We start from the raw sequence: 13,203 nt of genomic DNA, 5'->3' as shown, positions 1-13,203 counted from the left end.
AACGGCGTTTTGAACTGAACTAGGGGCCGTCCTTGGCCCCACCATAGTTTTACAAAATTCCATAGTTTAGGGCCTCAAATTGATTGTTTTCTATTTTAGGAGTATTTTTATAACTTTTTATATTTTGGCGTTTTACATCATATTAGGGATGTAGCCGGCCCTAGAGGTCATTATCTCTTATTCTATCAAATATATGAAAACCTTAGAGATTTTCTCTCAATTTCTGATGGATTCCAGTGTGTTCTTACATCAAACGTTGGTTTGATTTACGATTTTCTTTCTTTTCTTGATTTGCTTGCATTAGGCTGCCAACCTACTACAACCCCCTCCTTTATCTAAACTTGAGAATGGTTACAAACTCAGGCGGAGTTAAACCTTCTACGTTACCTTAGATCACAAGTTCAATTTAATTTTCTCCTTACTTTTACTTTGACCTCAATTCTTCCTAATGTAAGACTATGAATACACAAAAATAATCATAGCTATATCAATATTTGACCATCTCTCAAATTTTCTTCCAACATGTATTTCACGTTTAATCGAAATTCTATGACGTAACTTAGCTATGGTGGCAAGAGGAGACCTACTTTATTCCACGATAATCAAGGAAAACAAATCATGGCAATATAATGAAATCATTATTTGCTCGAATAAGAATATATGCTAGCTTTACAGTACATGCATTAACACATCACACACACCCACACACACACACACATATATATATGTACTTCGCTCAAATGTTTTTAAAAAAAGGAAATTTGGCACAAAAATGAAAATTTGACTCATAAGTGGCTCTTATAATTTTCCGAAAATGACCTTTTAGAGAGGAGAGAGAACCAAATATATGCCCATACATTTTACCCAAATAAGACGATGTGGGACATTTATCTCCTAACAGAAAAATTCCTTGAATCATAAAAAATACACATTATTGTGGAATATAAAATGGTCAAAACCCACCATCATCATCCAAAAAATTTGAAGACAACAGTGTGTGTATGTGTGTGTATATATATATATATATGCGCTTATTCCTTCCTATAGAGAGAGACTACTTCTCAATCTAGCTACTTGAGGAATAATATGAGCATATTATTTTGCCTACTTTAAAGAGTTAAAAAGGCCACTCAAGTAAACTTCTGACTTGCGACTTCCTACATTATCTCTCAATCATATTCCAGTTGATATTATTATTCTTGCACAATCCACTAAACATGACCTCGATATTACATCAAAAGCCCTTAAGAATCTCAACTCTTTTGTGGCTGTGGGCGTCTAAAATCACGCAATGTGGATGTAAGTATCGATTGATTAGTTTATGATTAAGTTAACATAATTTGAAATTCAGAAAAAAAAAATTTAGAGAAACCTCAAAAATTCGTTTAATTCATCATTGATCTTTTTTAACAAGACTATTCATGTCTTTATATAAGCAAGTAATCTAATTATCCTAAAATTGAAAAAACACCCTAAAAGACTACAACACTCATACTAACACTAAAACTCCTGATAATTTTATAAGAAATACACTTCTAATAAGGAAAAAATAATAATTAAACTCTCCTTGTTACTATTACTAAACCCTCTACTTGAAAAATAATTCGCCCTCGAGATACGATTTGGATGAAAATAATCTTCCAACTTCATGAATTTTTGCGCATTATATTGGCAACGGATTACGATATTCAAAATAAGACCTTTTAATATAGGATCCATTCGACGATCCAATTCAAATAAAATTTATTGCCAGCGATAAGGAAAAAATTCAACTGTAAGCATCCCTTTCATCCTGAGCCAAAACCAAAATTTATCATTGTGTTGTCAAATTCGGTTAACTGTATTTTATTCTTGCGCTGTCCTTATTGACACAATGCATAAGTTAGGATCAACTGATTAGTTCACGACTAAGTCAACAAAACTTGAAATCCATAAAAAAAAGAAGAGGAAACATCAAAAATTATATTAATTATTCAATAATCTTTTAAACAAGACTATTCATGCCTTTATATGGGCAGTATAATCTAGTTATACTACAATTTGGAAAACATAATAAAAAACTACAAAACTCCTACTTACACTACAACTCCTAATAATTCTATAAGAAATACACTAGGAAAGAAAATAATTAAGCTAACTCTACTAATTACAAAAGACAACTAGTAAATCTTGTCTTACATCATAAAATCACAGATGTAAATGGGCCGAGATGACCCAGACCCACTGATGAACAAACCTATTTTGATCTAAATAAAATGGGCCCATGGATCTCAATCCCCATTATTAACAGGCCCCATCAATCCTCCTCCAACACTTTCATGAAGATGCTCACCAGCTACTTCACTTCACTAGCTTCCCGCAACGGTATCTCATCAACACTGACCACCGGTTGGGCCCGGACCGTCAGGGACCTATCTTCCTGTACTGCGGCAATGAGGGAGACATCGAATGGTTCGCTGTTAACGCCGGCTTTGTCTGGGAGATCGCGCCCCGATTTGGGGCCCTGGTTGTTTTCCCCGAGGTCAGTTACTCCCCTGAGAAAATCTGGGAAATTAAACTAATTTTTTTGAGTCAATTTGACTGAATTTAACTGGTAAGCTATAGTTTAGAGTGTTTTGGCGCACTTGATTGTCAATGTTGCTGAAATACTGGTTTGCAGCACCGGTATTACGGGGAATCAATTCCGTTCGGAAGCAGAGAGGTGGCGTGTAAGAATGCAACTACTTTAGCATATCTAACGGCGGAGCAGGAACCTGCTGATTTTTGCGGTTTTGATTACTGATTTGAAGCTCAATTTATCAGCCCAGGCATGTCATGTTGTGCTGTTTGGTGTACTCCACAGGGGTAGTAAGTGCCATTTTAATTTATATTTCAGGATTAACAGAACAAGGGCAACTTTAGAAACTGAAACTTGTATGTGAATGTTTAATTGTTTATGTGTAAACAGATAACTGAATAACTTATCACAGATTTATTAAAATCTGAATTAAGCTCGTGAAACTATCATCATTTGAAATTGAAGCTTTTCATTCCATTATTTTATTTCTATTACATATAAATTATATTATTCTAGAGTCTAGACTATGTGTATAGCACGCGGTAAATGATCAATTGATAAATTTTTTTATATTGCTTTACGCATATATTCCTTGGTTTGAACTACTAATTTCTCGGTGAAGAACTGTGTGAATGAAGCTTTTTATATCAACGTGACACTCTGACATGGGTTTATTTTGGTCTCGGTGAGACAATACTCATGTTGTTCATTGGAGCCTATTTCTGGTGTAGAATTTAGAGATTGATTTCCTGGCACATGTTACATATGATCTCTTGCTTGACTTTTCTTTTTGTAAATGGAGCAATGCTAGCATCATGGATGAGGCTAAAATATCCTCACATTGCCATTGGAGCTCTAGCTTTCTCTGCATCAATTCTTCAGTTTGAAGATATTGTGCCTCTAGAAACATTTTATGACATTGTCTCAAATGATTTCAAGGTACATTTGCCATTAGCTCTTAAATTCGTTCTCTTTCTTGTAATGGTCTATTTAGTTATCTGTTATAACAATTTTCCTGGATGAATTTCCTTCAGTGATGACTATCTTCGTAGCGTGAAAGTAGCAGCTGCTTCATCACCATAAAAGAATCTTTGGATGCATTAGTGTCTGAGGTTCTGAAAGAGAACGGGCTTGCCGCTTACACAATTGACCAAAACTTTCCATATGTGCCTGTAAGGGGGTAAAAGGGAAGATATTTATGCCTATTGGTATATTAGACTTAGTTGAGATTTACTGGTTTTAATGTCTATTCTACTTTCTTCATTTAGTTCGATAGTTTACAACTGAGCAAAGATGATGCAGGGAATTAAATAGTGTTGAAGATCTTGTGGACCGGTTGGAATCCGCTTATAGTTATTTGACAATGGTTGATTACCCTTATCCTTCAGAGTTTATGATGCCTTTGCCTGGACACCCAATAAGAGAGGTCAGTGGATTTTCACGCGAAATGATTTATTCATGGTGTATGCTCATGCAAACTACTATATATGACCCTATTTTAAACACCCAGTTTCCTAACATATGATCCTCAATGTTTAGGATTGTCTATAACTGCACAAGATGCAGGGTTGAAGCTATCATCTTTCTCATCTTCAATAAAATTAGTACTCTTTATTAAAAAAAAGGGGAAAAAAAAAGAAAGGACTCTCTTTATTAACCTAGATCTTGGTTATGGTTACATCTTATCTTGGTATGATCACTTGTGATTTCCATTGTCTCAGTAAAATTGAATTGTTATTGGTTGTCTGTGATGGACAGTTCGACATTTTGGCGTTGGTCTAAACTTTAATGCGTCTGCTTTTCTACACATTAGAAAGGACTGTAGCCATGTAGAGATTCATTGGCAGCAAAGAATATTTTGATGGCCATGCTATCTATTTATCCTAATCAAACAAGCTGCTCCGTTGCATGCTACATTCTTTCTTAGCATACTTGAATTTGCTGCGGCATGCATTATCGAATTTGCTACATGCTTTTGTGGACTTGTTGCATGAATCCACGAAAATTTGGTGAAATTTTGCAATAATGATTTATCTTTTTTTTGGTAAAATGAGTCCATTTCTTTTGTCTCAATCAAATTCATCTTGTTTTGCTTTGTAAATGATGAGTGTCTCTGCTATATAGGAACAGTCTCATTGTTATGCAGGCAGTAAAAATAATATTTGGGGGATAGTTGACTGTCATTATCCGGCTTCCATCAGAAATTAAGATGTATGTAAATCCCATTTTAAATTTTATACTCCAATTCATTGCAAGCCAATTTAGTTCCCAGCTCGCGCGCACCAATTTCGATACACATAACACGACGTCGTCTTCGATCTTATGTGGCTAATTTTGATGGTAATAATATATATTATATATTATATATATATAAAAAAAGTAAAAAACACAACGCTGTCACGGACCCCGCCGACTCGGTGGACTCGCTCAGTCGCACCCAGAGTCCCAGACACAGTCACACACGAGAGTGTTGAGACTTGAGAGAGAAAAAGAGAAACTCTTGAGAGATTCCCATTAGCCAAACACTATTGAATTGAATTGAAGTGAGGGATTGAGGTTCCTCGAAGAGGGGAAATGACGAGTCCTCAACTGGAGCGAGGCGTGATGACGCCGATCTATGCTTCTGGTAGACCCTTGTCCATAACGCCGGGGTCTAGGGTCAAGACTCCTCTCAGTGACGGCACGATTTGGAAGCAACTCAAGGAGGCGGGCTTTGACGAAGACTCCATCAAAAAGCGGGACAAGGCTGCTCTCATCGCATACATCGCTAAACTTGAGGCCGAGGTTTGTTGAGTTCTTGAAAAAGATACTTGATTCTGTGGGTTGGGTTTTTGATTGATTGGCGAGGAAACTTGGGGGAATCGAACTGTTTAAATTTCGAATTTACCAGACTTAGTTAAAGCCTTTTCTATTTAGGTTGATTGCATATCGATCTTGTTTTATGTAAATGATATTTCTCTCATGTACATCCAAGTTAAATGGAATTTGTTTCATCTGAAATTTAATTGTTAGTAACTTTGAGATCGAATTATGTCTAGTTTAGTTGGTGGCTTCAGTTTTTATTACTTATTATTGAATGAATTGTGGTGAGTAATCACTTTCTCTAAAGAGACTTGGGTTGGTGTAAGCGTTGGTCGATGTACTTCATACGTGACCATGTCTACAATTCCTAGTATCCCATTTAGTTATTTGCTTTCTTTTTTCGTTTAAATTTCACTTACATTCTATAGTAGAAACTATACTTTCCTTGTAGTAGTATGCTCTATTCCTCGGACGCACTAAGAATATCTTGACTTTGTACTTGGCATTTACCTTTCTTTTATCATCTTTGTACATTCTCATAATTATATATGTAATTTTCAGAGAGAGATTTTATATGGAGGTTGTGTGAATATTTTATTCAGCTCCACTGTGCCTAACTGCCAATTTATCTTGCACATAGAGGTTGCTTTAACGGTGGCATAGGGGGTACTTCTGGAGAGTTCATGATTGTTTGGGTAGTTATGGTTCTGGATAATATTTTATAGTTCATTCTAGGCTGTGATGCACCGATGGTTCTGTATGGTGCCCGTAATTTGGGATATTCTCGTCTATTATTAGATTTTGTGCCTACCATGGGCGTGGTTTGTAGATTAATTTAAAAGTTATTTAGTTCCTCTACACCTGTTTTCTTTTTGGATGGTTTTATCTGATCATGGGTCTTTTCTATTCCTTTTGATGAGCTTTGGGCATATTTTAATGGCTCATGATCAAAGACTATTTTCTTGTGGATAGTTGTGTAAAGTAACCTGACATTAAGCAATTTATTTTTCCTAATAATTTTCTGTAGTGTAATCCTTTTTGCTAGTGATATGCTGGTGTCCTACTGATGGTAGGTACTTCAAATGGTAATTTGATTTGCCTTTATAATTTTATTGCATTCATATATACGTTTCCTGAAAGTGTATGCAAGTTATGCCCACGCCATTATTCTTTCAATTTGTATCTTATCAGTGGAATGTTATGCAGATCTTTGACCTGCATCACCAAATGGGGCTTCTTATATTGGAGAAAAAGGATTTGGTTTCCAAGAATGAGCAAATTAAAGCCTCTGTTGATACAATTGAAATCATGTATAAGCGTGATCAGACTGCCAATGTACCTGCTTTAGCTGAAGCTAGGAAACGTGAGGAGAGTTTGAAGAAGGCTCTAGGAATTGAGAAAGAATGTATTGCTAGTGTAAGATTGTCTTTAAGATCTTTTGTACATAGAAATAAAAATGAACCCTTTCTCTTGTTTCCGTATCACCATTAAGTATTTCTCATGCTTTTCCTTTTTATTTTATTCTTATTATTATTTTTTGCAGATTGAGAAAGCCTTGCATGAGATGCGTGCAGAATGTGCTGAAACAAAGGTTTTATCTAACAATAAATTAGCTGAAGCCCGAACGATGGTAGAAGATGCTCAAAAGAAGTTCATTGAAGCTGAAGCAAAGATGCATGTGGCAAAGTCTTTGCATGCAGAAGCCACCCAGTATCATCGTGCTGCTGAAAGAAAATTGCACTTGGTTGAAGCACGTGAAGATGATCTGAGCAGGCGTATTGATGCTTTCAAAGCTGAGTAAGTATTCTCTTCATTCATGAGATTTATCAAGGCCTGCTACATTGTGCTTGTTACTTAGACTTAGTATTCCATGACGTGACTTGTAATTCCTTGAGATATTGAACTCTGGTGCTGTGCTTTTGTGTTTGTAGCTCATAACCTAAAGCATACACTTGTACATTCACGTCACCTGATTAATTTTGATACTGATGCTCTTCTGACTGGATGCTTAATTTAGTTGTTCACATTTCATAAATGATTCAAAGATTATTGTGTAACAGTGCAGAACCCGATGTATGCATTGCATGCACCTCAACGAATGTAAATTTATCCTGCAGACTATAGTAAAGATTTTGGTGAAAATCCTCTTGTGATTCCGTAGGTTTTTTTTTTCTCCATTTTTTATGAGCTTATTGGTTTCTTGCTGATAATGCAGTTGCGATGCAAAAGAAAAGGATATGAGGCTTGAGAGACAATCTTTGAGTGATAGACAAAAGGTTCTACAACGAGAACAAGAAAGATTGCTTGATGGACAAGCGTTGCTGAGTCAGAGGGAGGATTACATTTTTAATAGATCTCGGGAACTCAGTCAGCTGGAGAAAGAGTTAGAGGCCTCGAAAGAAAATATCGAGGAGCAACGCCGAGCCCTTAATGAGGAGAAATCCAATCTGGAACTGAGTGTGGTTTCCTTGTCAAAAAGAGAAGAGGTTCATATGTTTAAATAAATGTTATCTTCTTTTACCACACACACTTCATATTATTTTGGTACAAACACATAATTGTATAATATTCTCGTATAGCTTTAGGAAGTTCCATTTATGTACTCTCTCTTCATGCACACAGGTGGTTGTTGAGAGGGAAGTTTCACTTGGCAAGAAAGAGCAGGATCTACTTATTTTACAAGAAAAAGTTGCAAGCAAGGAATCCGTGAGTAGTTTTGTTTTAACTATATTGATTATTTAAAATGAGTTGTTATATTTTGTCTAGCTGAATTTGAATTTTATGAACTAAGTATCAATGAAGTATTGTGCAAGTTTTAATTATTTTTCATTTGATGAAAATTGCAGGAAGAAATAAAAAACACTATAGCTGATCATGAAGCTTTTTTGAGAACAAGGAAGTCTAAATTTGAAGCTGAATTAGAGAGAGAGCGTAAATTGGTTGAAGATGAAATTGTGGCCAAGAGAAGGGCTTGGGAGTTGAGGGAGATTGATCTAAACCAAAGGGAAGACCTACTTCTGGAAAGAGAACATGACTTGGTGGTTCAGTCAAAGTCATTAGTAGAAAAAGAGAGGGATGTTGGTGAACGGTTGAATCATCTGCTGGACAAAGAAAGAAGTTTGAATGATGCACAGAAGGATGTTGAGGTAAAGAAATTGCTCTTACAAGGTGAAAAAGAAGAGATCGTTATAATGAAATTTGATCTTCAGGAGTCATTGGATTCTCTGGAAGACAAAAAGAAGCAAGTTGATTGTGCTAAGGAGAAACTCGAGTCCAAGAAGAGCGAAACAGATGAGCTGTCAGTTCTGGAGATGAAACTTAAAGAAGAAGTTGATGTTGTTAGGGCTCAAAATTCGAACTCGTTGCTGAGGCAGACAGATTAAGAGTAGAGAAAGCAAAGTTTGAAGCTGAGTGGGAGGTATTAGATGAAAAAAGGGAAGAGTTAAGGAAGGAAGCAGAATGTTTGGCAGAGGAGAGACTTGTGCTTTCTAAGTTTCTCAAGGATGAGCGTGATAGCCTGAGACTCGAGAAGGACTTGATGCGAAATCAACATAAAAATGATTTAGAGCTGCTTAATCGTGAGCGAGAAGAATTCATGAATAAGATGGCACAGGAGCGTTCTGAATGGTTTAGCAAACTTCAGCAAGAACATGCCGAGTTCTTGTTGGACATTGAAATGCAAAAGAGGGAGCTGGAGAGTTGCATTGAGAAAAGGCGTGAAGAGGTTGAAAGTTACTTAAAGGAAAGAGAGAAAGCCCTTGAGCAAGAGAGTGCAAATGACCTTCAGTATATTAACTCTCTTAAGGAAAGCGCTTCAAAAGAGTTGGAGCATGTTGCTTTTGAACTGAAAAGGCTCGAATCTGAGAGAACAGAGATAAATTTGGATCGTGAGCGAAGGGATCAGGAATGGGCGGAGCTAAGTAAATCGATTGAGGAACTTGAGATTCAGAGGCAGAAACTAAAGGAACAGAGGGAATCTTTGCACACAGAGAGAGATGAAATTTGTGCTGAGATAGAGCGCTTGCAGACATTAGAGAATTTGAAAGTTGCCTTAGATTACGATGCTGTTTCTAAAATGCAACAAACTAATCTGGAGAGCTGGAAGAGACTTTCTGCAAAACGATATTTGAAGCAACATAGTAGTTTGAGAGATCCTAAGTTGGATCAACATGATATGCTCCATGTCAGTAGTAACAGTGATGGACTTGATTCTCCTGCTATAGGAAAGCCAAATGGTGCCTTTACCCCTGGCACCGCTCATTTCTCTTGGATCAGGCGATGTAAAGAATTCATATTCAAAAGTTCTCCTGAGAAGACTCCCCCAAAGCATGAAAATGGTTCTCCTTTGTCTGAAAATGAGGAAGCAGACTTGATATCAGCTGGACAATTGGATTGTTCCAACACATATGTTGAGCACAAGTTCAAGGGCCAACGTAGTTTCAGTGAGATGCGGCCGTCTAGATATCCTTTTGGTGAACCAAAAGTAATTCTTGAGGTGCCCCCTGAAGGTGAAGTACCAAAAGGAACACGTGATTTTGAATCTGAAATTAAGGAAGATGCTAGCGGAACCCCCTCTAGCTCTTCTACTGGACGAGGTCTTCAAGCTGGAAGGAAGCGACGAGTTAATAACTTGACTTCCAAGGATCACATTGGCCCCCAGCCAGAGCAAGGGCAGAATAATAAGAGAAGAAAGCACCGGCAAGACGAGGCTATATATTCATCTGAAGAAGCTTTTCTCCACAGGTACTTTTATTAGCTAATATGTGTTAGCGGCACATTGCTGGCATTGAATTGTGTAAGTTTCTGTATGTTAAGCTTATCATGCTGTTTGTTTTGGACTGCTAATTTATTGTTGTTAAACTTAGTCAAATTTTATCCAGAAGAAATACAGGAGAGGATCAGTGCGTAATGGAGTCATCTAACTTTGTTCAAGGAGATGCTCAAGAGTTGACTGAACTTGTCATAGATAAAATCATTAAAGTCTCAGAAGTGACTTGTGAGAGGATAGACAATGAAACCATTCAAGAAACAATTGACGACTATGGAGAATCAGAACATGGTGGGGGAACAAACCTGAATACAAACTCTGTAGATGATCGAGATAGTGTGTCACCCTCGGGTCCTGAGGTTCCTGCAATGCTACAAGAAGTGCTTCGGGGATATGAGGGACAAGAGCACATTCAGGTAATTTCTATATTGCATGTGGGTTTGTGGCATCTAAATGTGCTGCTTCTCGTTTATCTTTTGTTTTATAAATGCCTTTTACCTACCAAATGCATTCTCATTTATCGCATGGTTTTGCTGCTAGCCTATGTTTTGAAGGTGGTTTGCTGTTGTTATTCGTTTATTATGTTGTGTTTAATGTAAAGATATCTCCTTGAAGCATGTGAAGACTGGTGATCAACTCGCTGATGTATTCACTAAGTCACTAACTGGAACTCGGGTTGATATTATTTATAACTAGCTGGGCATGATGAACATATATGCTCCAACTTGAAGGGGAGTGTTACTAGTGTGTGGGTTGTCGGGCTAGGGCCCATGTTAACTTATTATGTTGCGTTCAGTTGACCTAGAGTAAAAAGATATAAATAAGAGGCTCTCTCAATTGAGAGGGTAAGAGTTTTCTCCTCTCTAAATTCTCTCCTCTCCTCTCAACTATCTATTCGTCTCAAACAACACTATAGATGAATTTTGTAGGTTACTGTCAATCTTATGTGCTGATGTTCTATAAGTATCTCCCGAGGACTTTGAGTGCTGGGGATAAAGATAAATAGATAAAGTTAATTGGCAACTTGTCCCCTAGGCCTGGATACTTTGAAAAAGACTGGGATTCTACTGCATATCTGCTGTCATTTTGCTACATCTAAAATCTAGCCTATTTATGGGCAGGCAGTTTAATGGCTCTGGATAGACCTAGTGTTTTGGACTTTTGTAGTGTTTTAACATTGCAAATCTTAAAGTTTCTTGTGGTTAGTTTGTATTAGAATAACTTTGAGGCATGTGAATCTTTCTAACATAGTTTCAAGTTTTGGTGCATTCAATTAGAATAGATTTCAGGATTCGTGGCTTAACAGCTTTTCTGTGTGCTACAGTGCTACTGTCTTTGGTGTTATTGTTTCTTGCTGTTCATCTTTAATATTTGTTTTTTGTTTTTTTTTTTCGGTAATCATTCTTGTTGAAGATTCCTACAATTCCAGAAATGTGTCAGTAATAATCTCCTTCGTTATGGAAGTTGGTGTGCTATTTGTTTCTGCAACACCATTGCCTGAAAAATATTGAGGAGAATTTTTAGATTGTAAATTATGTTCTTAAATGATATTCATGTATCAAAGATGATGGATAAGATAATTTTTTTTTTTTGTTTCCTACTCCTGTTTCTGCTTTATTATTTTTTCCCCTTTTTTTTTGTTATTTCTTGTTCTTTTAGGTTGCAACAGATGTTTACTTGTTCAAATGTCATTTTGTTTCTTTGCACTGACAAAGCAACTTATGAATGGTTTTTGCTTGTAGCCTCTAGAACCTGACGTGATTGAAAGGAATGGCCAGAAAGTTAAGGATGACAATGCAGTATCAGAAGACAGAGGATAAGGTGAATGAGAACACTGGAACGCGGACAAGATCAAAACAGAAGTCATAGAATACTAACTGATCGGGCATTTTGATGTGATTCATGGCATGGAGTATGGAACATGCATGCTCGGAAAAGTATGTCTCTTTGGGTAGTTGATGAAGATAAAGGCAGTTCTATGCTAAGCGGCTAGTTCATTGGTTTCCGTTTTGACACACTACCTCTGGTATGACCAGTCTTAGTGCCCCCGCTGATACAGCTTTGAATAGCCCAAATATGTAAATGGCTGGGATGAGATGGACGTGTAAAATCTTGTATATGATTTTGCCATCTTTAATTTTTTCTTTCTTTGGGGGGCTGGCTTGTTTCTTTAGTGCTTGATGCTATAGTTTTTATTTAGGGAGGTGGTCTAACAGGTGTGAAGGGAGGATTGATCTAATTGATGCCTTTGGAACTAAATGGGTTGTTGGTTGTTTCTTGACAAAATGACAGAGAGGTTGCAAGGTGCCACACTGGAGTTTTAACTGATTGGCTTTGCTAAGTGACCTTTTTTATTTCTAAATTGTTGATTACTTTTTGTACGAAGGTGATCAATTAGAGGATTTCGTTGAATGTTTTGTCCATCCGTTGAACTTGTGATAGTGGATCTAGGTCAAGGAAATCAAAACAAATAAACAATATTATAGAAGCAAAACCACAATGTTTTAAATTGAATTTGTTGTGAGATACATAAAGTAGTTTCATCCGTTTTTAATCTTGAAAAACAAAGAAGTTTGAGAATTTAGGGGTAATGTGTAAATTTTTTTTTAAAAAAAGGTCGACCAATCAATTCGGTTGGTTTCGGTCTGACTTTTACTTTATTAATAGGGTAACGAAAAGTCTAAATATCCCATATTATTAGATCCCAGCAGTTTCCCAATCTATGTGGCAATTGACTGGGATTGCTGAGTTGGATTGTTTAAAAAATATATTTTCTCTCATTTTTTTTTTACTGATAAATCTGGGGTAGCCGGCAACTTCTCTCCCCCTTCATTTCAGCCCCTCTCCTATCTCGAAGAGCGTCTTATCTTTTATGTGACAAAGTGGTTGTCGTCGTCTTCATGGGCCATGGCTATATCAGATGAACATGAATTAAGTCTGCGTTGATGGCAGCAACATCGTCAGGTCCTCAGTGAACATGACCTAATATGAACCAATAGGTGACTAAAAGAGAATGGATTTAGGTCTCTTTCATCTTTTGTAAGCTTTATCTTCAACTTTTGCCATTAAAGCACGT

At 36.8% G+C, this 13,203-nt stretch overlaps 1 protein-coding gene and 1 pseudogene across 1 annotated transcript; both read left to right on the top strand.

The window, feature by feature from the left end:
• The first annotated feature begins 948 nt into the window (after positions 1–948).
• Positions 949–3,919, top strand: LOC120012593 (annotated as a pseudogene).
• Positions 3,920–4,953: 1,034 nt separating this feature from the next.
• On the top strand, positions 4,954–12,489 carry LOC120013927 (protein CROWDED NUCLEI 4-like). The gene is given in 9 exon segments (XM_038865912.1): positions 4,954–5,341; positions 6,566–6,775; positions 6,903–7,156; positions 7,575–7,845; positions 7,982–8,065; positions 8,206–8,704; positions 8,707–10,102; positions 10,225–10,543; positions 11,870–12,489. Coding segments are annotated over 9 exon segments (3,321 nt in total). The 5' UTR covers positions 4,954–5,131; the 3' UTR covers positions 11,948–12,489.
• Positions 12,490–13,203: the final 714 nt, after the last annotated feature.

This window comes from Tripterygium wilfordii, chromosome 13 (genome assembly GCF_013401445.1).
Source record: "Tripterygium wilfordii isolate XIE 37 chromosome 13, ASM1340144v1, whole genome shotgun sequence".
Taxonomy (NCBI): Eukaryota; Viridiplantae; Streptophyta; class Magnoliopsida; order Celastrales; family Celastraceae; genus Tripterygium; species Tripterygium wilfordii.
Note: the sequence above shows the minus strand (reverse complement) of the source record. Positions and strands in the feature narration are given on the sequence as shown.